The sequence below is a fragment of the Synchiropus splendidus genome, chromosome 4 (genome assembly GCF_027744825.2).
Source record: "Synchiropus splendidus isolate RoL2022-P1 chromosome 4, RoL_Sspl_1.0, whole genome shotgun sequence".
Taxonomy (NCBI): Eukaryota; Metazoa; Chordata; class Actinopteri; order Syngnathiformes; family Callionymidae; genus Synchiropus; species Synchiropus splendidus.
In genome coordinates, this window is record NC_071337.1 from 26,868,625 (window position 1) to 26,895,224 (window position 26,600).

At 41.9% G+C, this 26,600-nt stretch overlaps 2 protein-coding genes across 3 annotated transcripts in view; one reads left to right on the forward strand and one right to left on the reverse strand.

Annotated features, from left to right (window-relative positions):
* Window positions 1–14,605, reverse strand: part of LOC128756824 (ankyrin repeat and BTB/POZ domain-containing protein 3-A) — a 147,100-nt gene extending 132,495 nt beyond the window's left edge. For both annotated transcript variants that reach the window (XM_053861547.1, XM_053861546.1), the window contains exon 1: window positions 13,518–14,605. In XM_053861547.1, the coding sequence (XP_053717522.1) occupies window positions 13,518–14,382 (865 nt within the window). In that variant the 5' untranslated portion in view covers window positions 14,383–14,605. The remainder of the gene's footprint in view (window positions 1–13,517) is intronic.
* Window positions 14,606–16,594: 1,989 nt separating this feature from the next.
* On the forward strand, window positions 16,595–26,263 carry cry1a (cryptochrome circadian regulator 1a). The gene is made up of 14 exons (XM_053861780.1): window positions 16,595–17,476; window positions 21,283–21,391; window positions 21,471–21,613; window positions 21,695–21,879; window positions 21,957–22,045; window positions 22,705–22,845; window positions 23,097–23,408; window positions 23,495–23,646; window positions 23,925–24,127; window positions 24,239–24,361; window positions 24,574–24,672; window positions 24,760–24,837; window positions 25,357–25,452; window positions 25,538–26,263. Exons 1-13 carry the CDS (start codon window positions 17,319–17,321, stop codon window positions 25,446–25,448), a joined length of 1,884 nt encoding a protein of 627 aa, XP_053717755.1. The 5' UTR covers window positions 16,595–17,318; the 3' UTR covers window positions 25,449–25,452; window positions 25,538–26,263.
* Window positions 26,264–26,600: the final 337 nt, after the last annotated feature.

Here is a 26,600-nt window from a genome sequence, read left to right on the forward strand (position 1 = left end):
ACTTGACCAAAACTGCAGCCAGTTCGGCAGGTTGGCCAGGCCGGTCCTTGAGGAGTCACCGAACACTTCTCACTCCTGAGCCGTCACATATTAACGGTAGTTAAGTGGAATTTTCCACACGTTATACGTTGATGCATTCAGTTTTAAAGTTGAATCAAATCTTCCTCCTGACCGGGTGGGTAGATCCATAACGTACAACAACAAATGAAGTCCAGCCAATAAGCACTACTAGTGAAATAAGCATAACCAGTTTTAGAGGTTAAATGTAAATGCTTCCTCTTGGCTGTAGTTATATACCTTTTAATACATTTTTTTTTTATTTGTATTTCCTCATCTCTGATGGTGTGTCATCTCTGTTCATGATAAAGTCCCGGTTGTTTGTGTGAAACTGATTGAAAAGTTAATAATGAATCAGAATTTGGCTCATTGTTCCCTGCTTTTGATAGATGATGTGTCTACCCAGCAGAGTGAAACACAAAAGCATAGCAACTGCAGTGAGCAATGACACGTGGGTTTGATGGGGGTGAGTGGGTGTGTGACAGCCAAGTCAGAGCTAGTCCTAACAGTGATTTACTGTACTTTGGCTCAGGAAAAAAAAAAAAAAGAAAGTCAAAAACGGAATAGTGCTAATTACTGAGTGTAGAGACCAAAATATTAATTAGATATGCTGTTGGCTTTATGAAATGTTGAGAGGAAGAGATCATTTGAAAGGGAAATCTCAATATTAGTTCATGGGAGAGGAGTCTTCATCATATGGTTGGTTTCTCAACCCTAAAAAACTAAAAAGCTACCACAATAGACAGCATGGAATTTCATTCATAACCTTAATATATATATATATATGTATATATATATGTATATAAACATGGAGTGGCCAGCAGTCTCCAGACTTAAACCCCATTGAGCTGGTTTGGGATGAAATGGACAGAAGAGTGAAAGCAACCCACAGGTGTGTGTTCAGCTGTGACATCTACCAAAGGTGGCTACTTATAATATATATATATATATATATATATAATCCAGTTTGTGAAACGTGAATGATGCAGATAGATAGATTTGCCAACAGAAAAAAAGATATACTGTATATACTATATACTATATTTATCATCATCATCTTTGAGACAGGATGTGACTGTTGATATTCGTGTCCTTTACTCATCACATTTAGATTTCTTAAGGATCGTGATCAAAGCTGACGTTTGATCAAGACCAAACGTCAGCTACTTCCTTTGATGGTCCGGAACCCACAGTCGGCTGTTTGTAAACCTCAATGATCAGTTGGTGACAAAATAAGTGACGGAGCAGACGAACACACAACAAGGAAAGAACATCACCTGATTATCAACAGTCACGCAGGCTGTAATGACAGCGCTACACCAAGTTGAACAGAAAAGTTGGGAAAAACACTGCGGGATCCATTAATCTCCCAGTTTAAAAATAAGCAGCTCAGGCAGCGTAATTCCACATCATCTATCACCCCGGGGACACTTTTTGAATTGAATTTACTGTGTCAGAGTATTTGATTCTAATGTCACCATGGTGAACACAGATCTATACAGAAAGTAGACGGCCAAGTTTGCTTCAGTGTTGCATCACAACATGTAAGAACTCCCCTGATTCTGTAGCCAGCGCTCATCCACTGTTTCATCTTTGCGTTTTTTTTTTTTTTTTCAAACACTAATGAATCCAGAAGAAGCGTTTAAGAGCTCGAAGTGGAGTGTGACTTGCCTTTTTTTGGGGAGGGGTAATACCAGCAGGGTCAACAGTATGTATAGAAGAGTCTCACTGGGTCGATTTGCCGGTCTTGTTTACACACTTGTTCTGTGTAGCGCGTGCTCCACCTTCTAAAGGGCATCGTAAATAGTCAGGCTCCTGGCACTGGCAGTGTATGGATGACATTTAAAATCATTTTTCTCTGACATTATTCATTGCATTTTACTTCACAGTGAACATGTCACGATCACTTTGTGTTTTCAGAGGCTTTGCTTTGCTGTATTGAATTCATCTTGTTATCTTGCTATCTGATATCGTGTTTTCTATTTATTGCAAGAATGGGTCTATTATTTCATCACAAGTGCTCCAGCGTGTAAGGACGGCCATCACTCTCAACGCTTCAGCGCTTAAAATAAATGAATGTCTTGACATCCAATCCCTCTCCCAGAGCAGGTCCCTGCCACAAATCTGTATCAATCTCACCTTTGTAATGAAGGTTCACCTGCACATAAATATACCAGCGCTGCAGAGGTAAAACATGGATAAGCTAAATCCTTCCGCTGGGGCATTTAAAGCCGTGCATTCTATCTCTCCCCTCTTGAGGGTGCTCAGATTGATGAGGCCGTCTCAACACTGAAAATGGTAGCAGCTTGAGAAAAGCCAGGGTGAAACCCTTCTCTCGCCCTCTGCCAGAGCATCCCAGGGGGACGCCAGGGGTGCTGGGAGTCGGTGTCGACTGGAAATGAAGCCATGATTGAAGTTTCCTGCAGGATTTCACAACCTTCAATTCCAGCAGAGATGGATAAAAGAAAATCTGTCAGCCGTTGCCAGTCAAACTCTCCCTACAGAGGAGATCCACTCACCTTCACACATCTGCAGGAGGATCAAAATATCAGGTGAAGTGAATGAATAACATTTCTTAGTGTAACTCAAATTCCTCCAGACAAAAAAAATACTTATTTTTGGTCTTGTTGTTATGGGGTTAGGGCTGGTGGTATCCTTGATCCCACCAGCACTGGCAGAGAGAGGTGTCCTTCATTTTCTAGTCCCTCACTGGAGTTTGAATTGAGCTCTGTTTGGGTGCAAATGTCAACTCCATCTGCAAAAGCTGCTGCAACAGGGTTCTCATGGTTATTAACTGCATTCAATACAAGTTTCAGGAATTGCTCCATGCCAGGAAGACATTCACCAGAATCAATAAATCAAATGTGGAACCAGATGGGGGTTAGGAAAATGACATCTTTAAGAGGATACATCCATGAGGCAGCATCCTCTTGATCTGACAGCAGTGATATTGCGAGTCACACTTTACTACACGTTGACAAAATGAGCGGAAAACTCCCCACACGTTGGGAAAATCCCAGCATAGGGGGCACCTGTACTGTTTAGGCACTGGATAAAACCCTGCTTATGATGACATAAATGTCTTAGCGGAAGTGAAAATAATAAATAAATAATAAGAATAATCCCCTTTTTTGCCCATATTGGACATGATACTGATCCAAAACATCAGCTTGGACCATCCCATGTTTATAAAACGTATTATCCAGAAATATTTCACTGCCAAGTACTTTGCTACTCTTCAGTACCAGAAATGTATGTGGTTTGAAAAGAGCTATAATTTTCCTTTTTCCATGCTTTTGTTTTACCTTGGCAACAAATCATTGCAATGTAAACACACAGACAGAGCTTTCCTTGGTTATCTCTCTGACATGAGGTGAACACAGGCTTGACAGAGAAGAAAAGCAGCACGCACAATGTACAGTACATAAATGACAGTGAGGCAGACATTCGTGTGGGTATTGGAATGGATTATGTGAAGAAAAGGCTGTTTGGTAAGTGTAAGGAGAATATTTCCACTTGAAATGCAGCACGATGGCATATTGTGTAGGTGTGTGTTACCATAGGTGAATGAGCGCTTGTGTGAATAAAGTTGGCAATGCAGGATATGCATACGAACACCCCTGCACTTTTGGACGCCTCGGCTCACTTTCGCTTTTGCAATTATGTGACAATTTGGGAAAATGCGGCTCCATCACAGAAAAAACAGGCCAGTTAGAGAGAGTTATGCAAGAACTCCTTGTTACACAAAACTGAAAGGACAGGTAAGTGACAATGAAGCATTGTTTTAGCATCTCCATGGTGTATCTGTTTGTGTGACTAAGCTTCAGCTTCATGCCTGCTTTACCCTCTATCAGGGTTTTGCAATAATGATGCACTTGCTGTCTAGTGGGGGCAGTGTGGCAATGCCCCAATAGGTGGCCTCCACCTCCGCTTCAGCAACCTCTCAGCATGTAATGAATGGTTCTGCACATCTTGTGTCAAGTTTCCCATGCAGATCGGGCGGTCGTTCTAGCACAACTGGATTATCCCAGAGGATCAGTCGAATACATATTTTCATGTCCCTATACCTGGCCTCCCGACCTTCACAAAGAGGAGGGTTATGATGTATGCGTCAGAAAGAAGTTGTAGTTTATACTAAGCAGGTTTTCATGTGAATGAAGTGAAGAGCTCCTCGATATCCTGCTAGCAGACGATGTAGCTTGGAGTTCCTCTCGACTCAACAGAAGGAAAGACCTGTCCTCGACATCCAGTCCATCCTCATAGCAACATCTCAACTCGATTCCATGCAGCATTCAATAACGTCAACAATGTCGGCGGTGGTTCTCTTGGATCTCATGTCAGCATCCCATTGTCAGACTTGTTCTGTTCAACATGAGGAGACTTCATAGGTGGATCAGCCAACTCAAGGTCGATTGCAAGGACAGAGTCCTCTCTTGTTCCACTCATGATAAAGGAGTTTCTGCTGAGGATATCTGTGCTGCAGCCTCCTGGTCATCCACATTGAAGTTTGTCAGGCATTTCCTCCGGGACATGACTTTGGGACGTCTGGTACATGCGCCTAGAAGTTCAGCTGCCTGCACGCTACGATTGAAGGACCGAAAATATATGGGTTTGTCACGTCTGTGGTCAACTGTCCCACAACCCAAGAGGAGGCATAAGATTCTATAAAGGATCTGACAACGCTTAAAACGAACACGCATTATCAGAGATCTAGTAATGTCTCTCTGTGCAGTACACTTGAGGTTTCAGGTGTTTCATAACCATTTCTGAGATGAAAAAGCATATACAACTGAAGAACCACTGAATTGCTAACTTCAGAGGCAATTTTTTTTACCGCTTCTTTTAAGATCGATGAAGGTGTAAATGAAAAATACGGTCTGAAAAAGCATGTGTCACAAATGCAGTCATACAAATGTACATTTGTCAGCTTGGTACGTCAAAGGTCTGTTTGTCTGTGTTGATCCTTTAAGACAAAGTGATTCATCTTGTGATTTAAAAGTCTTTTCATCCGTCTTGACTTCTCACCAAGACCTTGGGATGACGCAAAGCAGGTTCAACCTGACTCACATTGACCAAGCACATCCGAGAAAACCCCCGTCAGAGTTTCGTATGTACTGTAGAAAGAGACAATTTGTCGAAGAGCACTCCTGACTCACCACTTGTTTGTTTCAAAATGAGTAGCTTCTGCAATTTATAGACCTCACTAAGAGGGAGAGGCGTCCCCGTTTTGGTTTCAATATGTATCATCCTAGCGTGACAGTCTGATGGATAATGAAAGGCCACGATTACAAACTGAAAGTTTCTCTATGTGAGGAATCAATGGTGAGCTGATAAAGAAAATGTCAGTTGATGAAAAAATGTTTTTTTTCATCAGCTGCCCGTCACAATAAATTGAATACAACCATCAAATATTTTGCTATCGAGGGTCCTCTTGTCATATTTTTATGTCTAGTTAGCTCTCATGACTGTTACTACTTATATATATAAAACTCAGAAAAACATAGTTCTTGATTTATACAGACGATCTTTGAGCAGGTAGAGGGAAAAATAGTGATCGGTACATTTATCACCCACGGATCCACCTGTGAATAACTGGCTAGACAGAAGCATCACAACAAGCACAAGTTGTTGCAAGTCAAGGTGGTTCACAGCATCCCAAATCAACAGCCGAGCAACTGACCAACAGGTGAGTGAACAAAGTTTTTATTGACTGCAACTAGACAGTGGCGAACATGCACAGAGAAGTCTACAGACACACATAGTGACACAAGAGAGGGAGGTTTACTGACCCACATGTCTGTACTGTTAATAACAATGCTAATATTAGCTTAGTCACCAGTTGGTCGCCCTAATAACGTGTGGTTTAGATTCACGAAACCTTTTTTTTTTATCTTCGCTTTAAATTCAAATGAGTGGTTCACTACATTTCATATCGCAAATAAAGTAGCAGGTGATTAAGGTGTTTCAACGTTCCTTAAAGTATACGTTCCAAGGAATTTAATGTATTTAAAATAATTTATGTTTAAATATGGCGTAAATAATAAGGAATTTACAGTAAGACACGTATTCTCTCAACAAGTTCAGAGGGGACCGGAACCTATCCCAGGTAGTTTAGGGTCAGAGGACACATATGGACAAACACAGCAACAGCAAACCCCACAGCTGAGTCAAGATCTGCATCTGAACCAGTGATCATCAAGCTGAGGGCTGCAGAGCCAAATACTATACGTCAAGCGACCAAGACTGTGTATTGTAGACTGCAGTGATTTGATCATCTCCAAAAGGGAGGTGACGTGTTCGAGTGTTCCGGTGAGTGATTCTTTTGAAGATCCACTAATCCACTATGTGTTGCTAATACTTGTTTGTGTTTTGTCCACAATTTTTATATATATATATATATATATATATATATATATATATATATATATATATATATATATATATATATATATATGTGTGTGTGTGTGTGTGTGTGTGTGTGTGTGTGTGTGTGTGTGTGTGTGTGTGTGTGTTGACTGACATTTCACCACACATCCTATTGGCCTATTTTGACAGTGTGGCAGCAGATGGCTGTCCCCTGAGCAACTAGCTTCATTTCCCATCACCACCTGGGAACAGCCAGAAACTGACCTGCCATTAATTAAACGCTGCTGTAACAGTCAGCGGCAGCCGTTCCCGTCACAGTGATACAACACCTAGGCTAAAAACAGCCTTCAGATCAACCCGCCGTGCATGGGGAGGCCCTTTTGACTTTTACATTCATGATGCTTTTTTGTTACTTACCCGACGCAGATAGAAATATGTTGTTTGTGTCATATCCCACAGACGTTGTTGAGTCTTGAAGGGTTCTTTCTTTGACAAATTGCAAGTGGTTTGAGTAAACAGAAGCACTGCATATGATGTAAGGCAGTTAAGCTCAATTCCACTTTCAGGAGTTGAAGATGGTGTTTTGAAGGGTTTGTCTGAAAAGCGTAAAGAAGCATGCATGACCTTTGTACTTTGCTAGTCAGGATCATCACTCAGTCTTGTTTGTGAAGGCTGTTTTGTCAGTCCAACATCACCATTGAAATCGCTTTTATACTAGCAGAAAGTAATGCCAATCATCCAAACCTGCAGATATGCGGAGTACCGTATTTTCCGGACTACAGCGCACCGGAATATTAGCCGCACCCACCAAATCTAAGAAGGAAAATGGATTTTTTTCATAAATAAGCCGCACCAGTCTATAAGCCGCGGGTGCACCGTTGCTGTCTGCGCCACAGAAAATGCATGAGAATCACTTCTAGCGATCCTCTAGTACTAGTTTTGAAAACGGGGTCCAGTGTCGAGACTGACTCATGAAACAATCTTGCCAATGTTCTGAACTCCAGTCATGAACTCCTCACATCTTATTTACATTTAAAGTGTTCAGAAAGCGCTGTTTTCATCCTCCAGTAGATCGTCTCTGTTAGCAGAGCTGCAGGCACGCGGGCGAAAACAGCGCAATTTGAGCGTTTTAAAGGTAAATAAAACGCCCGTGATGTCATCGGTTTGATGTGACGAAGCTCAATATTTTTGCCAGCAAAGAGCATGCTCATTAGACTGTAAAAACTCGGGATGCTCCGAGAGACAGGGAGAGCACTCAGCTGAAGCAGCGCGGTGTCTTCAACCTCTTTCATGAAAGTTCTCACTCTGGACGGTTGCAAACGTTTCAGATTCAGGTGGTGGACCGCGAATGCTGCATCTGACACACACAAGACTGCAGCGGATTCGGCTGTGGTTGATCCCGTCGTAAAACGACACCTGAGAAAGGCTGCTCATCTGGCGCGGTGAATGAATGATTATTTCTCGGGCAATATGCTTCGCGTTCTGAACGTCACGCTCAGACCGGCGAGTGTTCTGGTTCCTGCAGTTTCACTTTCATGAGCACCAGAAAACTCTCTGTGCTCCGTCAAGTGCTGGTGTTTTAAATATCGTATTGAATTCGTGGCATTGAAGCCTTTTAACGTGCATGTGCTGCAGGATGCAAACTTTACACGACAGACTGAAAAAAGCTTCCGCATTAGACACGCCGTTGCCAAGCGAGTGGCGAGTCGGGAGGGAGGAGCGGACGCATCACAAACCGCGGGCGGTGCCTCATCAGAACGGCTGCTGTCACATGTGATGGGATGGCAATGACAGGCAGTGGTCGGCATTCACAGATCACAACGAGTTCAGCCTTTCATAATCGGTGGCCGATTGATTGGAATATCCCTGTAAAAATCAATATATTAGCCGCATCGTTTTATAAGCCGCAGGGTTCAGACCGCGAGAAAAAAGTAGCGGCTTATAGTCCGGAAATTACGGTAAATATGCGTTTTATATTCAGTGTATTCAGTGTAATGAGAAAACCACGGTACTAAAAAATGCACGTGACTGCTGAACAGTTGATGTCATAAGCTGCTTAAAAGTGAGTTCTTTGTTCAGTCACTGTATAGGTTCAGCTCACATATTATCTTGGGATGAGAAATATTTCTCTTTCTTCTTCCAACAGTTTCCTGATTTCTGATTCTAATGTGTGTTCTCAGTTCATTTTCATGTGCGACTGACTTTTTAAAATTAATCTTTCACTATGATGCGTGGCTACTTCTTTGGCTGTAACACAGGTAAAAAAAAATGTCAGACTTTAAAGACCAGAATATATTGCATCTTTCAGAGTACATGATCAGTACCTGAATCAGTGTCTGTCATGTATAAACCATGGAGTCTGGTGTCAGGTTAGTGTGGAAAAATCGCAAATATACATTTGCTATGCCATACCAAGTCAAATGTGAGCCATCTAAGCATAAATGTATGTGTTGACTGTGCAAAACCTATTTTAATATAAACATATTATTGTTCTCTCACAAAGACTTGGTGGGAACATGCAGTGAGTCAGGGCTTTTGTTCACTCTGCCACTTTTGAAATACCCTTTCTTTATGAGCCACGAGGAAACAAACCACCAGCAGCATGAATCAGAGACGCATGGCTGTTTCAAGAAATGACCTCATTCTACAATGGGAAGGAAAGGCACAATTAAGGTGACACAGCTACAATACATAATATTCCACTTGATACATAGAAAACAAACCAAGAAACAAGCGACTTTTTTCAATCCACCATAACCCAGATGATTATGGAGTTGCACAGAATGCAAACATCAGAATGAGACTGAAAGTCCTCAATGTCAAAGAAGAAAGTTTGGTTTTACCAGGTGCATTTGAGCCAAATGGCAAACCCTACCAATGGACGCATAAGTCCCCTCAGAGATCGTCAATATGCTACGTCTTAAGAGTGAGAATGTCTCGGAGTAGGAGCTGCTCCTCCACAACAGAAGCTTGTCGAGCTGTCTCTTGCCTGGAAGCTTCCTGGATCCCTCCCAAGTGAGGTGTGCCGGGCACAAACTTCAAAGCTTCACTGGAGAGACTGCATCTCTCAGTTGAACCGGGGGGTTCCCCCTGTAGAGCCAGTGGAGGATTGTGGGTCAAAGGAATGATGCGTCTTTTTAAAGTTTTGTCACCAAACCTACTTATTTTGGCATTTCCTTCCGGTAGAAATATGTAAATATGTAAGATGTGCTGTGCTGTATCATGCCTGCCTGTCCAGGACATGGATAATCTGGTGCAATCTGGGCTGGACAACTGACCTCCAGTTTGCATTGATTTTTTTTTTTTTTTTTTTTGCCACCCGCTATGATATTGGGTCAAAATCTCTGGGTATGTTTGAATAACCAGTCGCTTCCACAAAGCTCAATAAATAGATCAAGATGTGCTGAGTTTCATGGACCAGATTCCTCAAAGATCTTATGAGGCTGTTGCCAAACACAGAGTGAAGAGTATTAAATCTTGAACCCATTGTGAATCAATCTTGAGCCCAAAACTTTCCCATGTTCTCATATATATTTTCATAACTCAAGTATCCTGGCCTTTGTCAGCACCCAGGACAGCACCTAACAGTGCTGCGTTCATGCCCTTGTGTCTCTGCAAACTCGACAAGGCTGATTTAAATACATGTCATCCAACACTCTGCTCCTGTTTCAGAACGTCCACGCAGTCTTAGTAAATCATATGCAATGCGTAGTTCTGATCTCCGCCATACAGGAAGAAATTTGCCTCTCATTTGTTAGATTTATTTCTTTCGACAGCTTGAAATTAAAAAGCAGAGGTACCAATATTGCTGACTTAATGAGAACAGTGCCAAAAATATTCATATCTTTTGCTGTAAATAACTGATCCCAAATCATTTTTTGAGACAATATATATCACAACATAAATAATATTGCTGAACGTGATATTAATTTACCTGAGCTTGAGAATATATTGCGTTTCATTTTGGCATTTTTTTGTCATTGACCACTAAATTAACTGTTAAAACCAAACTGTTAAAACCCCACAACCACATACGACTGAACTAGGGGTGTCCCGATCCCATACTGATATTGAGCCGATATCAGTCAAAAAATATCATTTGCAATATCGACAAGCTATGAAGCCTCATACTGCTGCTGGGGTTTAGACGTAGCTGCAGAACAGCCAGTAGAATCCAGCATGCAGAGCCTGTGACTGGATCACAACAAAAATGTGCATGCACTACTGCAGGGGAAATGATGACGGCTGCATGGCAATAGTCTACCATAAAATAGCGCACACATTGCAGCTGTGTACAACACTTGTCATGCACAAGTTTCCCGTGGTGGCACAAGACCCTAACATTTCTAATAGGACCAATATTGTCATTCATTTGAAGAAGCATCACAAGCAGCAGGATGAGGATTTTGGCAAGCAACAACAAACCTCTGTGAGTGGTTGATTTACAAAAAGGTCCATTTTGTTTTAAGAGACAATGTTTTTACTGCATTTATTTTCATTTTTTATTCATTTGATTCAATTGTAGAATTCTGTTGATATTATTTTGCAGGTTAAACTATAATAAATTAGTCAGTTTTTCTCATACCAACTGTTGCTGACTATTGTATTCTTGTTATTGTTTTTCTAGCATTACACACTACAAAATAAGCAATAAAAGTATGTATAATTCCTGCTTATATCGTTCCGCATCAATATCGATATTGGCCGGTACTCAAGTCTGCAATATCGGTATCGTATCGGAAGTGAAAAACTTGTATGTCCTGAACATTGACGAACATTTTAGATGAATGGGATGAATTAGCTGGCAGTTCTCTCCTGTTTCCTGTCGCTAATTCTCAATCAGAATGACTACCAGATAAGTAAGTGTTAATTAAAGAGCACTGAGCTTGTAATTATATCTCTGAGGAACCTTCCTCAGGCCTATCTCCATGTCTACCTCCTGCAGAATAACTAGCGGTTTGATTTCTCCTGACACACTCGGCTCCCCCTCAATATCTCCAATTCATTCCTCACCACATCTCATCTTGACCCACTGCATTCGCCTAATTTCCAGAAATGAAAAGTGGCCATGCTCCAGTGGCCTTAGCAATAACTCCAGCAAAATCCAGGCTTGTCTGCTAGTCCGAAGTAAGGTCAGGTGTTTTCTGGATGCACTACCAGGGAAATTACCAAGATGAAATAAAAGTCAATATTTCCCCAGTCACTGAAGGGGAAGCTCTAATGGGATGCAGCTCATAAAATTCTGAGTAAAACTGCCTCACATAATATTGAAATCGATGATCATTGGCTCCCAAAAGCAAAGAAGGAAGTGCATTTGTTCTCATGAAAATGCTGCCATAGAAAATTCGGTCGCACAGAGTGGTGGCAATCTGCCGGCTCATCTGTGAATCCACTGGAAAGGAGGAGACAATAACAAACTGAACAATGGTGAATTTGGCAGAGTCATGTGCTTGAGATTATTAAAAAGCACATTGGGAATAAATAAGCAAACAGAGTGCGTCGCCAGTAGCCAGCACAATAAAAAAGATGGTGTGAAAGACGGAGAAAAAAGAAGGGAGATGAGAGACTACTCAGCTAATTTAATACACTGCATGCACCAGGAGATCCAATTCCATTATGTTGTCTCACACCTTACATGTAGAAGCGGGTTGAATTCACGATGGAAGACACGGCAAGCTTCAACATGGACTTGAATACTTTGAGACATGTCTCCAAACTCAACTCATTTTCATCATCTTTAGACATTTTATCATCTTTAGACAAACTTTTCAGATCCTTTTGGTTGCATGGTAGGAATAACTGGGAAACCAAGGCTGGCATACAGCTGATAACAATAATGCACAAGTATTATGTTGGAGCTCACCTTTGACTGAAAATATATATAAATAAATAATAATCTTGATCGACTAAGGACAAACAAACATGGCAAACAGTTCAACATAGTGAAACCTGTAATTAAATATTCAGATTGATGTCCTTCTTTGGTCCTCTTTACTGCAAATGTGTGAAAGTATTGATGGAAAAATTACACCTGTTATTATGTTAATCGAGAAATAGTAGGCATATTTGCCAGATAAAGAGTCACAAGACGTCGGCAAAATGTTGTTTTTTTATTTCGTTTCTTATGTAAGAATCAGAATCAGAATCAGAATCAAATTTATTGCCATGGTCAGTGAGGAGCCCACTGACTCAGAAAGTGTTTTGAATAACGTGCAGTCAAAAAGTAAATAAATAATAAAATAAAATAAAATAAAATAAAATACAACAAAGCAACAACAAGGCTGTTCACGAATTCAACAGTCTGACGGCCGAGGGGAAGAAGCTGTTTACAGAATTATGAAGGCGTCCTCCTATCTGCCAGCAAGAATCTAAATCAGTTCTGCCGTCAGGAAAGTTTATTTGATGGTGAAATGGTTGTCAGTGTTGAGGTCAGTTGGTAGGGTAATAAAGATTTAGGATTGACACCGAAACTCGGATGCAAATGAGAAGTTGTGCCTTGTTGGTGTGAAGACACGGCGGGCATAAAGAACAGATAATAACTGATACTCAAATATACAATTTGCAGCTCCACATAAAAGTTAAGAGCACTTTAGAAATGTAACGTTTCTGATCTTTTGAAGCTGAGAGGAGAAGTGAATGTGCCTGCAAGAAAACCACTTTCTTTTCTGAATATGTCCGTTATCCCTATCACAAACAGCATAATTATGTTTTGGTCAATACCGCGCAGGACAATTTGGCACTCAGTGAGACAAATTCATATTGATTTCACTCAGCTTCATAGAGTCAGCCAACCCATTCAAGGAAAAGAGGAGCAGCCCACACTGACAGCTTACACCTCCCAGTCAGAGTAATAGCTTCAGCAACAGGGCCAGCACACGACACAGGAAAAAAAACAAACTATATATTTCACTCAGATGTCTCCATTTGGCTCAGGGTGGACTGGAATTGCAAACAACTCCTTGTTTTCCAGGTCACTTTCCGGCTTTCAAGGCTGCTCTGTGTTGTCACAACCCAAGAATGGATTTAACCAGGTTGATAGGACCCCCTTAGACCTTTGAATCACTAAGTGAGTCAAGATTTAGAGAGTCTCTTACCGTTCGAGTTCTTGCCACATATGAGGTGCTGAAAGGGTTGAAGCAGCCCCCAAATCTCCGAGTCCTGGTTGATGGCTTGCTCCAGTGACTCCACGGTAAACTTGGGAATCCCGTTGTCCCTCTCCACGAGAGCGCTGCGCAGGACCCGGGTGAAAACCTCTCTGAACAGACTCTCCATGCAGGCAGCGAGGTAGATAGCGGCGTGCTCGTGGATCCTCAGCGCCACCCGGCTATCCACCATCCACCTGAAGAATTTCCCGACCGAGAAGACCAGCCCGCAGCGCACCGACTTGCCGCGGCTGAACTTGTCCCCAGTGCTCATGTTGTACATGGACAGGGCGCTGAGAGCCGCCGTGATGCAGTTGACTGAGATGGTCCAGGAGAGAACCAGCTTGATGGCACTCTGGATCTCATGCTTGGTGCACTTGGCGTAGCGCAGGCTCAGCCTCTGCGCCTCCCGGGCCACGCGCACCAACGCGCGGCTGACGAGCGTGGACATCCGCGCCAGGACCTCCGGCGGAGGGTCCCCCACCATCAGCTCCTCGTCTTTCCTCAGGGCGCCCTCCACCTCGCCGAGGCTCCATGGCGTGTCCTCCAGCTCAGGCAGCTTGGCGCACTGACCGGACCACTCCAAAATCTCCGTGTCCTCCGCCAGGACTGTGTTGACCGTGTCCAAACTGTTCTGTCTGCTGTGCATGGATTCCGTCAGATGCCAGCAGTTGCCCCCATGCGGGAAGGACGGATGCGTGTCAGAGCAGCACAGCGACACGCTGGACGACCTGACCGAGTCCGCGGCTCCACCATAACCAGAATCGAGCGTTAAATCCTCCAGCGTCCTCACGACGGTCTTACCCTTGCCTGCCATGACTGCACTGCATACTGCTGGGTGCGCTTGGTCTCCCAATTCAATGGCACAAACTTGGAAAGAACAAAACTCCCTCCAGGTGGATTGAATTCAATTCCCCTGTTCAATTCTGGAAACCGGGTCGAGTTTTTTTCCCCCCCCACTTTCTTCACCGCCTGTGCGTCTTATCCAGTCTCCTCTAGTCTACAACTTGAGATGCGTAACAGAGAGCGCGCACCGTTACAAGAAGAGCGCAGGCAGGACTGTGACGCGGAGGAGGGACCTGGAGCTCCGCGGGCGTGAAGCAAGCCAATCCGCGCCTCTACGTGTGGTGACGGATCACAGACCAGAATCTACCTTTCTCCAAAATCCACCTGCTGATGGACAACTGCACAGGGGCACGCGCACATTGCTGTCCTGAATGAAAAGAAGCTGCAGAATGCATTTAAGAAATCATTCGAGTGCTATATATATATATATATATATATATATATATATATATATATATATATATATATATATATATATATATATATATATATATATATATATATATATATATATAAAGTTAAGCTTTTCTATATATATATATAGCACTCGAATGATTTGTGCAGTGTAGTGTCAGTACAACAAATGTAGTCATTTTGACAACAAACAATAGCGTGGAACGACCGTTACTCTGAATCCGCTGATCATTTCACGCGACGGCGGTCTGTTGAAACTCACACCAACATTAACACCAGTCACACACATCATCACGACTTCAGCAACAACGGAGACCAACATTTTTTTTTTTATAGATGTAGAGTGGGTTTATTTATTTTTTTTTTTTGGCGGGCTTGTAGAGATAACAGTTGGTGGAACTCTGATTCATCCATTCTGCTGGGGCTGCTCTTCATACGTCTGAGCTGAAGCAACCATCTGTCCGCGCTGCCTGCAGTGCCAGAGGCCGCCACATATTTTCCTAACATGACAGCGCAGTTCCCCACCCAGCGCCGAAACACAATGGAACGACTAAAGATGAGTGGCTTCCCAAGTCCAACAAAATATCTCATCTGACAACTGTAACACGGTGTGTAGCTAGGTGAGCTATAAAAATGGTTGGCGCTAAATAAATCTATATCTTCAGGAATTAGTTGAATGCAAAGAAAATAATAATATTAAATAACTTTTATTAAAATATGAATTTCAAATTAAAATCCCATTTTTTGTGGAGTTGCCGTGCAGCACATTTGTTGGCCAACTCAGGTGAGAGTGTGAGAGACAGGAGCTGCCGCCCGCTGCTGGCTTCTCATTTATTAAGATTTGGTTGCCTGGTAACAGCAAAGTGATGATGGCTTCACCAATAAGAAGAGTACTTACATGTATTTCAGCATCAAATAGAACACACACACACACAGACTACCACATCTGTAGTCCAACTCCAAGTTGCATTTAGACATTATTGCATATATGTCTAATGTGACTTCTATCCAAGGGTCCTCTGGTATTTTAAGTCCTGTTTCATAGCAGCAAATAAGACTCTGTACGTGGATGAACACTTTTAACATATCAGTCACCGCATAAATACTTTCATGGGAAAGGGCAAAAAGTCAATCTCATAATAGCGATTTGGGGGGAAAGAGTGTAGTTCCGACAAGTTCGGCTACAGAGTTGGCGCGCCACGATGTGGTGAAAACTTGTCACCGCAGTTGCCTCTTAACTCAAATTACTACTTATATAATAGTAAGCATATTTACATAAGGTAATATTGTGACGCATTAGTAATCATGATAGGACATGAAATGTTTTTTAATGTCGTGAAAACATACATTCAAAGGGGAAGATTGATATGATTTCATATTTAGTATGCGGAATTTTGAAAATAGTTAACCTGAATGCCTGTATTAATATACAATGTCTCCGGCTACGAGGAGGGAATGTATTTAATAAAATTGCGTCGTCAATTTGCGTCTTTTTTTCCTTTTGAAAAGATAATATATTCATTTTGAACGGCAAATTTTTAATCAAACAGAAAACGCAGTTAAGCTTTTCTTTCGGTGATAGAGATAGTAATGTTCATCAGGGTGTCAGCTCTTCGGAGTCAATGTGGAAGTAACCTTATATATATAACAGTATATATAACAGGAGCGCGCCTCAGCCGAGAGAACATGCTGCAAAAACGTGACAACGCGGGAACCAATACGCTGCTGCCTGGACCAATCAGAGACCTCGGACTTGGTGACGTCGTCTGGGCGGGCTCGTGGATGTAGGTGCGGCGAGTACAGCGAGTAGCTATTCGTGGACGCGGACGGAACTTACCGTGAATTAACCACCCAAAACATCTGCTCGAGAGTGGCGGAGACGACTCACAGGGGAGCTAAACACGTTTGTCACAGCTAAGTATTCGTTTGAGAAATCCCGAGGCGGTATTGTCGATTAAAACGGCAATAATTCAGCTTTACATAACCAGCTTTCCTGGCACTCACCGCGAGAGCAACCGGCCCTGCCACGGTGTTCATCTGTGTCTCTTTTAAGACCGGTGTTTTATTGTTTACGAAATACCAGCTGTATAAGCGATAAAAAGTGAATATTTCAGTCATTTTCCTCCCTGCGCAGTTGAATATATCAGCATTTTCCAGTATCGTGAATAACAAGTTATACAACAACAACGGCTGCTCGAGCTGCGCGCCGGGTCCTAAAACCCGTCTAGTATCCGGTCACACTGACGGGATGGTTCGGCGCTTAACGGTCTCCCAGTACTTCGACATTATGGAAAGGGTCATTTTAGAGCAAGGTTAATTGAAATCGTATTTGAGAACGTTTGCTCGTCACATTTTCATTTGATCACTTGGATATCTAGTTGCCTTTCTTCTCGACTTTTTGGAATTCTACTTCAAGCATCATCCTTCGAGTGGGACCAAGCCCAAAGGACATTTTTAAAAAAGGACTTTTCAAAGGAGCCATCCAGTCAAGTAATGGTCGTTAACACGATCCACTGGTTCAGGAAGGGCTTGCGGCTCCACGACAACCCGTCGCTTAAGGAATCTCTGCTGGGAGCTGATACGGTCCGGTGTGTTTACATCCTCGACCCCTGGTTCGCAGGATCTTCCAACGTTGGAATCAACAGGTGGAGGTGAGAGGCCAGTATAGAATTAAACCAGGGCTCCCAACTGTTTGAGCTCCTTATGAGACCATATATGCAGAACGTCATGGCAGCATTCTGAAATATTCCCACTCATCACTGAACCATCCCACCAGAATGAGCATCACATCATCTTGTGTTCCTCATCGTATTTCATGAGCACCATATTGGAGAATTTTATTTCCACAGCTTACATTGACGTCGCACCACTTTGGATGTGAGCAATACGTGATCAAGTCTAGCAGTGTAACCACCGAAACATCCACAATGAGTGCACAAGTACCTCATTCTATTGTATGAGCAATGCATTCCTTAGCCAGAATAATACTATGCAGTCGGTACTATCTTAACATGCATCATAAATGAATTGTGCCACGTCCTATCTTGTGAATTTCTGAGCTCCAAAGAGCTACTGGCCATGCTACACCCTTCATCTCATTATCACCATGCACTGTCACATGATCAAATGAATATGATTATTGCTTGATAATGAAGTGGTCTAAGTGAGCACACATTGGTCACAACTCATAACTTCCCCCTTTTGTTTATTCCTTTCTACGTAAAGCTAAAAGTAGCTTGAATTTTCTGCCACGTATTTGCTTTGGTCTAGCGTAGTGGTGCTTCTCAAGGTCCACTAAACAAGCACAGTTTCTTATGAAAGTTTGAAAACCTAAATACATTTGAAATTATATTCATCAAGCTGTCAAATCAAATATTTAAGAACCAACTTGGGCACGTAATTACAATGATCTTCTCTCTTCATTATAACATAGCATTACACTTGATAATGCCCTTTAAGTCATTTTCAAAGATGCTAAACACTATTTTGCATTGTTCGCAAAAACCCTCCACCACCGGAGAAATGCTTTCCTGACATTAAATGCTTACTCAATGGCATCAATGTCATAATGGATGCACTCTGAAACAAAGGAACACAAGAGATCTCAACAGAAAGCTTTGGCTTATAATGTAAAATACACTTGTAATAGGGAGTGCATGGAAATAGATTTGACCATTGCAATTTTCTAATGTGACAAGACTACATTGTTTAGACATGTTTTCATTTCTAGCTGTTGCAATCCCTTTGTATGTCAACATGACCCACTAGGAAGGAACTAGGGATGGGCGATATGAACCAAAAAACAAAGATAAATTTTTGTCATTTCTGCAATAACAATAATTATCATGATAAATGTATTTTCATCCTATTGTGTTGGACACACTACAGTCTCTCCTGAAAATGTCATCACTTCTTTATGTTTAAGTATAATAGTTAACTAAGTGTAGAGATGAGAAATTCAATGTTGTCACATCTCTCGTAGAACCCATTCACGTCTGACAGACTGCTGTTCTTTATTTAGGGGTCAAATTGTCTGTGACCAATGTTTCCTGTTGCAAAACTGGCTATCTCGATCAAAGATAAGAACAGTGGCAGTTTAACTGGCCTTGCAACTCTCCCTTACCATGCTTCATTTTGTTTTTGCTTCCTTTTCTTTTCTATTCCACACTGTGAGATTTACACACTTGCAATAGAGTAATTTGATAAATGAAATTATTGTTATGTAAAGCCGCTGAGCAAAAACAAAAGCAGCCAATGAGTGCAACTGTTTTTGTAAAAATCAAGGACACAATGGAAACTGTTCCTTAGGCCTTATCACAATGTACACATTTGTATTGTTTTACTTATTTTAGTTGTTTCATAGGTTGCGTGACTGCAACCTACAAGATAATTATTTTCATTCTTCCAACAATTGGTTTAACTTCTAAATATAGACTAGGACAATTCAATTTAACATGCAATTTAATACGCGAACTGTATACAGTACTCTGCATGCAGGGAAAAATAGAAGTAAGGTGATTTTCAAGATATGATATAGGATTTGGGGGCTAACTATCTATTTATGTCAATACACATCATGCAAAGATGTCTACAGTAGAGAAATGTTATTTTAGTGACTTCTGCTGGAAATTGTTGTTCATATAGCAGTGAACACGTATTGCAAACCCAAACTAAAACAACTTTTAAAAGCCAGAGCTGCTTTTCTTTTACGAAAGAACCCAGTAATATACATTTTTTTTACAAGGCTAAATTACACTTCATCAAGAAAGGTCAATTGTGCCGTTGTGATTTTATTCTCAAATGCCTGATTATTGGACAGATGTCAGTCTGCAGGACACTACTGCACGTCAGCATAATAGCTGATTCCACTCCACATAGCCTAACATGGCAGAAGTAGGTCAGTGTGTTAGTGAGGCCTCTACCCTCCTTGCCGTTTTGACCTAGATTTATCTCTGTTGGAGACCCCTGCCATCGTCTTTCTACAGAGAAACTGTAGGCCTCAAGCTTAACAAAGCTGCTTCCATCTGATAAGTTGTTTTCACTGTACAAATGTATTCAGCAGCTGCAGTTTCATCAACTAGCCGTTGAAAACAGTTAGGTAGATGGAGCCCTACATATAGAGAGAGTCTAAGCGACGATACAGATGGAAACAGGATAGTGTCCATTTGTTTCCATGATCATACATTCAAGTTTTTGACGATATGGAGAGATGTGGACAAGTAAATATGTTGAATAAAACTATTTATTTTTCTTTAATTGTAGAGCATTGACAAGTCCTGTAAAGTATTAAAGCAAATTAAAGCTGTTTTATTTCCAGAAGAAACTGAAAAAGTTTCTATTATATGAAAGTGTCATCTTGGAGAGACAGAAGAGATACAGGAAGAATCCACCTACGAACTTCGGTAGCTGTGGCAACCACACGGGAAGAACCTCATTACTGCCGCTTTGTTGCCATATGTGTGTGACTTCTCTGTTTGAGCGGCTCCAAACTAACATTAAACATGACAAAAAATAGTTCAATTTGATCACATCTTTGCGTGATGCTTCAAAGCTTTGCATCCCTTCAATAAATCTGCTGATCAGTGGAACTTTGTTTATTTTGTGCATGTTGGCCAAGTCGGCTGACGTCAAATACAGAGATGATTTAGAGGGCTGCTTTGTTGAATCACTCACTGCCATGCTGACACAAAATATGATTCGGCCTCAGTTCTGTTGATATTGAATGATGCATAAATGACACCGATGATTAAAAAAGCATGTATAACACCACCATATTGATAGTTCCCTGCCTTTTATGCCATTAATGTGTAAAAATGTACAAAAGACACAGCAGGTGTAGGTTCTTATCGATCATTCCAGATAAAGTGATGGCCAACTAGAGGCTGCCCCATGTTGTTGTTAGTGAGTGATCGATTTTGCACCACAGGTCAACCGTGGTTAATTGATGACTCTAATTGTTATGATTTGTAAAGGAGACCTTTTCAGGTGCTCCCTGCCTTTTGCACGCTGTGGCATAAATAGGTCTAACCTCCTGTCGCCCTGGTATAATAGGAAGCAGTGGTACTACGTAGCGATATCTATATCTATCTATATAGATAGATAGATAGATGGACAGATAGATACACACGTCTATGTATCTCTTCTGGTTTGGGATAGGTAACAGTACTCCTCAACTGATCCATAAAGCAAACCACATATTATTTTATTTTTCCTTTCAATTTAGCCATTACAACCCACAGATAGTAAACACAAAAAAATCAGTTCATTATGTGATTATTAAATGTGAAAGTTGTGTTAAATCATGCACACCGCTGCACTAATGCACCTTCCTTCTGAATTGTGCAATTCTTCACATCATTTTAACCACAATGATGTTTTCCCATGCGTATACAACAGGCAAGCAAAACCACTTTTAAACCCTAAATATTTACCACTTCCTGCTTCTGTCGTCTTCTAGGTTCTTACTGCAGAGTCTTGAGGATTTGGACTCGAGTTTACGTAAGCTCAACTCTCGCCTTTTTGTCATAAGAGGTCAACCAACCGATGTTTTCCCAAGACTTTTCAAGGTGACTCATTCATTTCCCCACCAAACCGCTACATGCTTCTACCAAAAATATTCTGTAAGGAGCTGTTCCCTTTCTGTAGGAGTGGACGATTACCCGTTTGTCCTATGAGTACGACTCTGAGCCCTTTGGAAAAGAGCGTGATGCTGCCATTAAGAAGCTGGCTTCTGAAGCAGGAGTGGAGGTGACAGTTCGCATCTCCCATACCCTCTATGACCTGGACAGGTGAGTTTGCAGCGACAAATGTCATGCTATTTTGGCACACAGCCAGTGCTGCATGTCTGATTCATTTTTCATGTGTTTCAGGATCATAGAGTTAAATGGGGGGCAGTCTCCACTCACCTATAAGCGGTTCCAGACCCTCATCAGTCGTATGGAAGCAGTGGAAGGTCCTACCGAGTTCATCACTGCTGAGGTGATGGGGAAATGTTGTACGCCATTGTCCGAAGACCATGACGAGAAGTTTGGAGTCCCGTCACTGGAGGAACTGGGTGAGTGCATTTACAGGTGTTCTACTGTACAGTAGAATAAAAGAAGAGTCTGATTTTATCATGATCTCCCTGTACAGGTTTTGATACTGAAGGCTTGTGTTCGGCTGTTTGGCCCGGTGGGGAAACCGAAGCACTTACCAGGCTGGAAAGACACCTAGAAAGAAAGGTCAGTCCAATCTCATTTTTAACTTGCATTTTTACTGAATTTGAATAATCAGCCGTGGCCCATTTGCTCAGGGTCAGTAAAAGCAGATGCAGTCTCATTAGCTAGTCACGAGTCCTAGTCATCGGCTGATATGCACTCAAACTGCATCAAAACATGAGCTTTGGAACATGTCAGCGAGTGAAACTTCTCATAGTTCAAGCACATGCTCAGCAAGTTAGCAAGACTCGTGAGGAGCATCACAACATAAGGTTGTAGAAATAAACATACACAACCACATGCAGCCTTGTTTTTCTCTTTCAGTTTTATTGGAATGAGTACATTTCTGCGGATCTCCCACTTTTGTCTCTTTTTGACACTTCTGACAGATGTTTGCCACTTTAATTGTGTGTACCACTGAGTTTTTTCACATGTATTTGTCATATTGATCTATTGATATTCACTTTTTGGTGGCCCAGGCCAGTAAAAATATCTGCTCTTTTTTTATTCACTGTTTTCATCAAGCCATTAACCACAGTCCAATGCAACTGCAAAAAACATTGAGTGTTGCTTTTCATGTCACGTTACATTTCCTCTGCTGTTGGTGGAATTGAAAATAAGCTTACTATGACTATTACTAATGTTACACTCTTTTGTTTTCTTTTATCCTTCTTTGTCCTCAGGCATGGGTGGCCAACTTTGAGCGCCCCAGAATGAATGCAAATTCACTCCTTGCCAGTCCCACTGGGCTCAGCCCCTACCTACGCTTCGGCTGCCTCTCCTGTCGGCTCTTCTACTTCAAGCTCACCGACCTCTACAGGAAGGTAGGAGAAGCACTAAATTTGGGTGTCCAGGCAGTACATTTGTTTTAACCACTGAAATTAGTTCTGTTCCTTTAACACTTACTTGACAAGATATTAATAGATTGACCAGACATAATTAATAGAATTTCCTATGTAAATATCTTGTTAAATAGAAAGACAAATTCACCTTTCTCTTGTGTACTTACAGCAATTATGTTGTGTGCTCAGTGATTCACATGTAGTTGCTTCTTAACGTATCACTTCCTCTCCAGGTGAAGAAGAACAGCTCTCCTCCACTGTCCCTCTATGGTCAGCTGCTGTGGCGCGAGTTCTTCTACACAGCAGCCACCAACAACCCCTGCTTTGACAAGATGGACAGCAACCCTATTTGCGTTCAGATCCCCTGGGACCGCAACCCTGAAGCCCTGGCCAAATGGGCTGAAGGTAGGACTGGCTTTCCATGGATAGATGCTATCATGACCCAGCTGCGACAAGAAGGATGGATCCATCATCTGGCCCGGCATGCTGTGGCCTGTTTCCTGACTCGAGGAGACCTGTGGATCAGCTGGGAAGAGGGCATGAAAGTAAGTGGCTTGGCTCTTAAAATAAGAGGGTGGGTCTGCTTCACTTGATCTTGTGATTTCCTAACATTGGTGTCCATGGTGTCCAGGTGTTTGAGGAGCTGTTGCTGGATGCAGACTGGAGTGTCAATGCAGGCAGCTGGATGTGGCTCTCCTGCAGTTCCTTCTTCCAGCAGTTCTTCCACTGCTATTGCCCTGTTGGTTTCGGTCGACGCACGGATCCAAACGGGGATTACATTCGGTACATTACATTTGCTCATTCTCTTGTAATTCAGTTGAAGTTAGCAATGTTTTAGAGGAAGAAAATGTCTGTCAAATACATTTATACATTAGGTTTTGTATTGTATTGTATTGTTTCTTCAGTGAATTCAACTTACAACCCACATCTGTCATGTTTTACTGGTCTTTCAGCTTATATTTAGTGACAGGCTCTGCAGTTGTTCCCAGCAGATGAGAGCCGAGAGCGTTTTGTCATTGACATAAATAAAATGATGACTAACCCTCCATCTCTTCACTCAGGCGCTACTTGCCCATTCTGAGGGGATTTCCAGCCAAATACATATATGATCCCTGGAATGCCCCTGAGAGTGTGCAGAAGGGAGCCAAGTGTATGATTGGCGTGCACTATCCCAAACCCATGGTTTACCATGCGGAGGCCAGTCGTCTTAACATTGAACGAATGAAGCAGATCTATCAGCAGCTCTCATGTTACCGAGGCCTCGGTAAGACGATGAATTAAGTCTGTTCAGCCCCCTACAAGCTCTGATGTGTACATGCAATCTATTAAGGTCTTGTTGATGCTATCGATTTACACACGTCTTTTTCTGAGTCAGGCCTCCTGGCCACAGTTCCTTCCAATTCTAATGGAAATGACAATGGAAATGGAACCAGCACTGCATCTTCCAGTGCAGTGGGTTTCTCTTCAGAACCAGCACATGATCCTGCGACCTCATCTGGTAAGCAGAGAATCTGTCTGTTTTGCATGTGTTTTTCAGCAGTTGTTTTTAATGGTATGGTGACTGGGACTAGATGATTAAACACATTGAATTGTCAGGTGACATGCTGAAAGTTTGCCAGCTTCTCTTTCTCTATGAGAAATAAAGGGATTCGGAAATGCAATTATTCTATGCTACAACAACTATTCTTGATGGTGTGTTTCACTTTTTAGGCTACCAGTTATCTGGTCAAGCTCAGGGGGACTGGCAGAGTGGCGTCATGATGTACCTGCAGGGTGACTCACCAAGTGGCCCTGGCACTCTTCAGCAGGGTAAAAAAAGCAGTCTGCTTGTCAGTTATATCAACAAATACATTTTGAATGATGGGTGCTCATGTCTGATGCTGTTGTTTGCTCCAGGATACGCAAACACCAGCGCCAATGTGATGTGTTACACTCAAGGAAACCAACGGGTTCCTTCTGCTGCCCCTCAGAAAGGTTGGTGCTGGGAACTGAATTGAATATGTGGATCTCATCCCACACTAGTCCATGTGTCATCATTGACCTCACCGAATTAAAGGGAGGGCAGACCTTTTGTATTCAATTTTCACATCGTAGCACCTGCTTTACTGAATCGTTTACTTGGACTGTTGGTGGGCTCCAACATTTAACTGTCAATGAATTGGACAAACCTTGACCTCGGCTTTTGTCTGTTTACACTCAAATATCTCTGTGACTTATTGAGCCGCATAATAATTGTGCGACACCACAAATGGATCACAACATTTGTTGTCAGCGGTTTTAATGACTGGTCTTTATCTATTATATTGAATTGCTGTGGCGACCCAATTTTCCAGTCAGTGGTATTTTGTACATGATATAGGTAAAATGATTGTTATAACGGTGAAATTAGGGGCAGCTTGGTGGAGTTATGGTTCCCCTGAGTGCTTTTCTAGTTTTGTTTTCCAATATGTTCTCTTGAACTAATGTTTTGGTTTTTTCCCCCCATCCTTTCAGCACCAGAACACCACTCCAGCACTCAAAAAAGACACTGTGAGGACTCAGGAAATGGAAAAAGCTCAAAAGTTCAGCGACACAGCAGCCACTAACTAGGTCAGCAGACGTGTTCAAGAGACTGTTAATGCGTAATTTGTACGTAACTGGCTCCGTTCATGACTCCCTCTTCTCCACCTCACAGGCGTCTCTGAAGAAATTTGCTGAGACAAAATGAAGCTCAATTTATCAGTTTGTTCAAGCATTGTATGAACATTGATTAGAGGGGAAAATGATTTTTGGGGCCACACCCACACCACACTCAAGTAATAGGACTGTACATTATCATTTGGATTCCACATCCAACCTGGAACAGTCATCCTGGCCGTATGCGGCTTTTACACTCTCTTTGTATGGTCAGGACAATGGTCTCTTGTGTATACAATTTGAATTTGCTAATTTTAACTCGCATACAAATTGTACATATTTGAATATTGTATGTGTGTTTTCTGTGTAGCCGTTGGCCCATTGATATATTTTTATATGATAAATCATTGTGGATGCTTTTGTTCTTTCTGAAATGTTTTGAATAAAAATAAAGCATTTATAGACTGTCCATTCCAAGATAAAAGCAAAACGTGGAGAAGATCTGTATTTATAATAAGACAGCTTAAACGCACATAATTCATCTAATCGCATTTAACTCCTCTTCAGACCGTCCAATGTGTTTGTCACTCTTGTTCTGATCGTCAAGTCTTTCTCACAGCACTGGATCTGTAGACACAATATCGATGTGGTATTAGATGAGACCATGACCCATGTCCTCTCCCTTTGTACAGTGAATGTACCATTAGAAACAGATGCTTCACTTACTTCTTGGTCCTTTCAATGTGCTTGTTTCAAACTGGATCAAATAAAACTTTCAGTCGTTCTCATGGGTGTCCATTATTTCCACCACTCCGGCCTTCCACATTGAAGTGGTAGCGTATTACTTAAGACAATTCAACAATTTTAGCTATTCCCCACAGTAAATACACGTATCATTTATGCTCAACAGAATACTGTGTAACTGAAAAGACAATGTAACACACCTGTAAATACACATACCCTAATAAAAGAAATGGAAAACAGCTTGTGGCGTTAAGAGTATGATTTAACAGGCCAACAGCAAGAACTTCACGGTCGATCTGCATTGTTTAAATACTTGAAACAGCTTAAAACTTGTCAGTGGATCAGTCCTGTGTGCCAGCCGCCACTGACCTAGTTTC

Coding starts and splice junctions, on each gene's coding strand:
- cry1a (XM_053861780.1), top strand. CDS start 17,319: ATGGTCGTTAACACGATCCACTGGTTCAGGAAGGGCTTGCGGCTCCAC. Junction 17,477..21,282: donor GTTGGAATCAACAGGTGGAG/GTGAGAGGCCAG, acceptor GTCGTCTTCTAG/GTTCTTACTGCAGAGTCTTG. Junction 24,838..25,356: donor TTCTGCTGCCCCTCAGAAAG/GTTGGTGCTGGG, acceptor CCATCCTTTCAG/CACCAGAACACCACTCCAGC.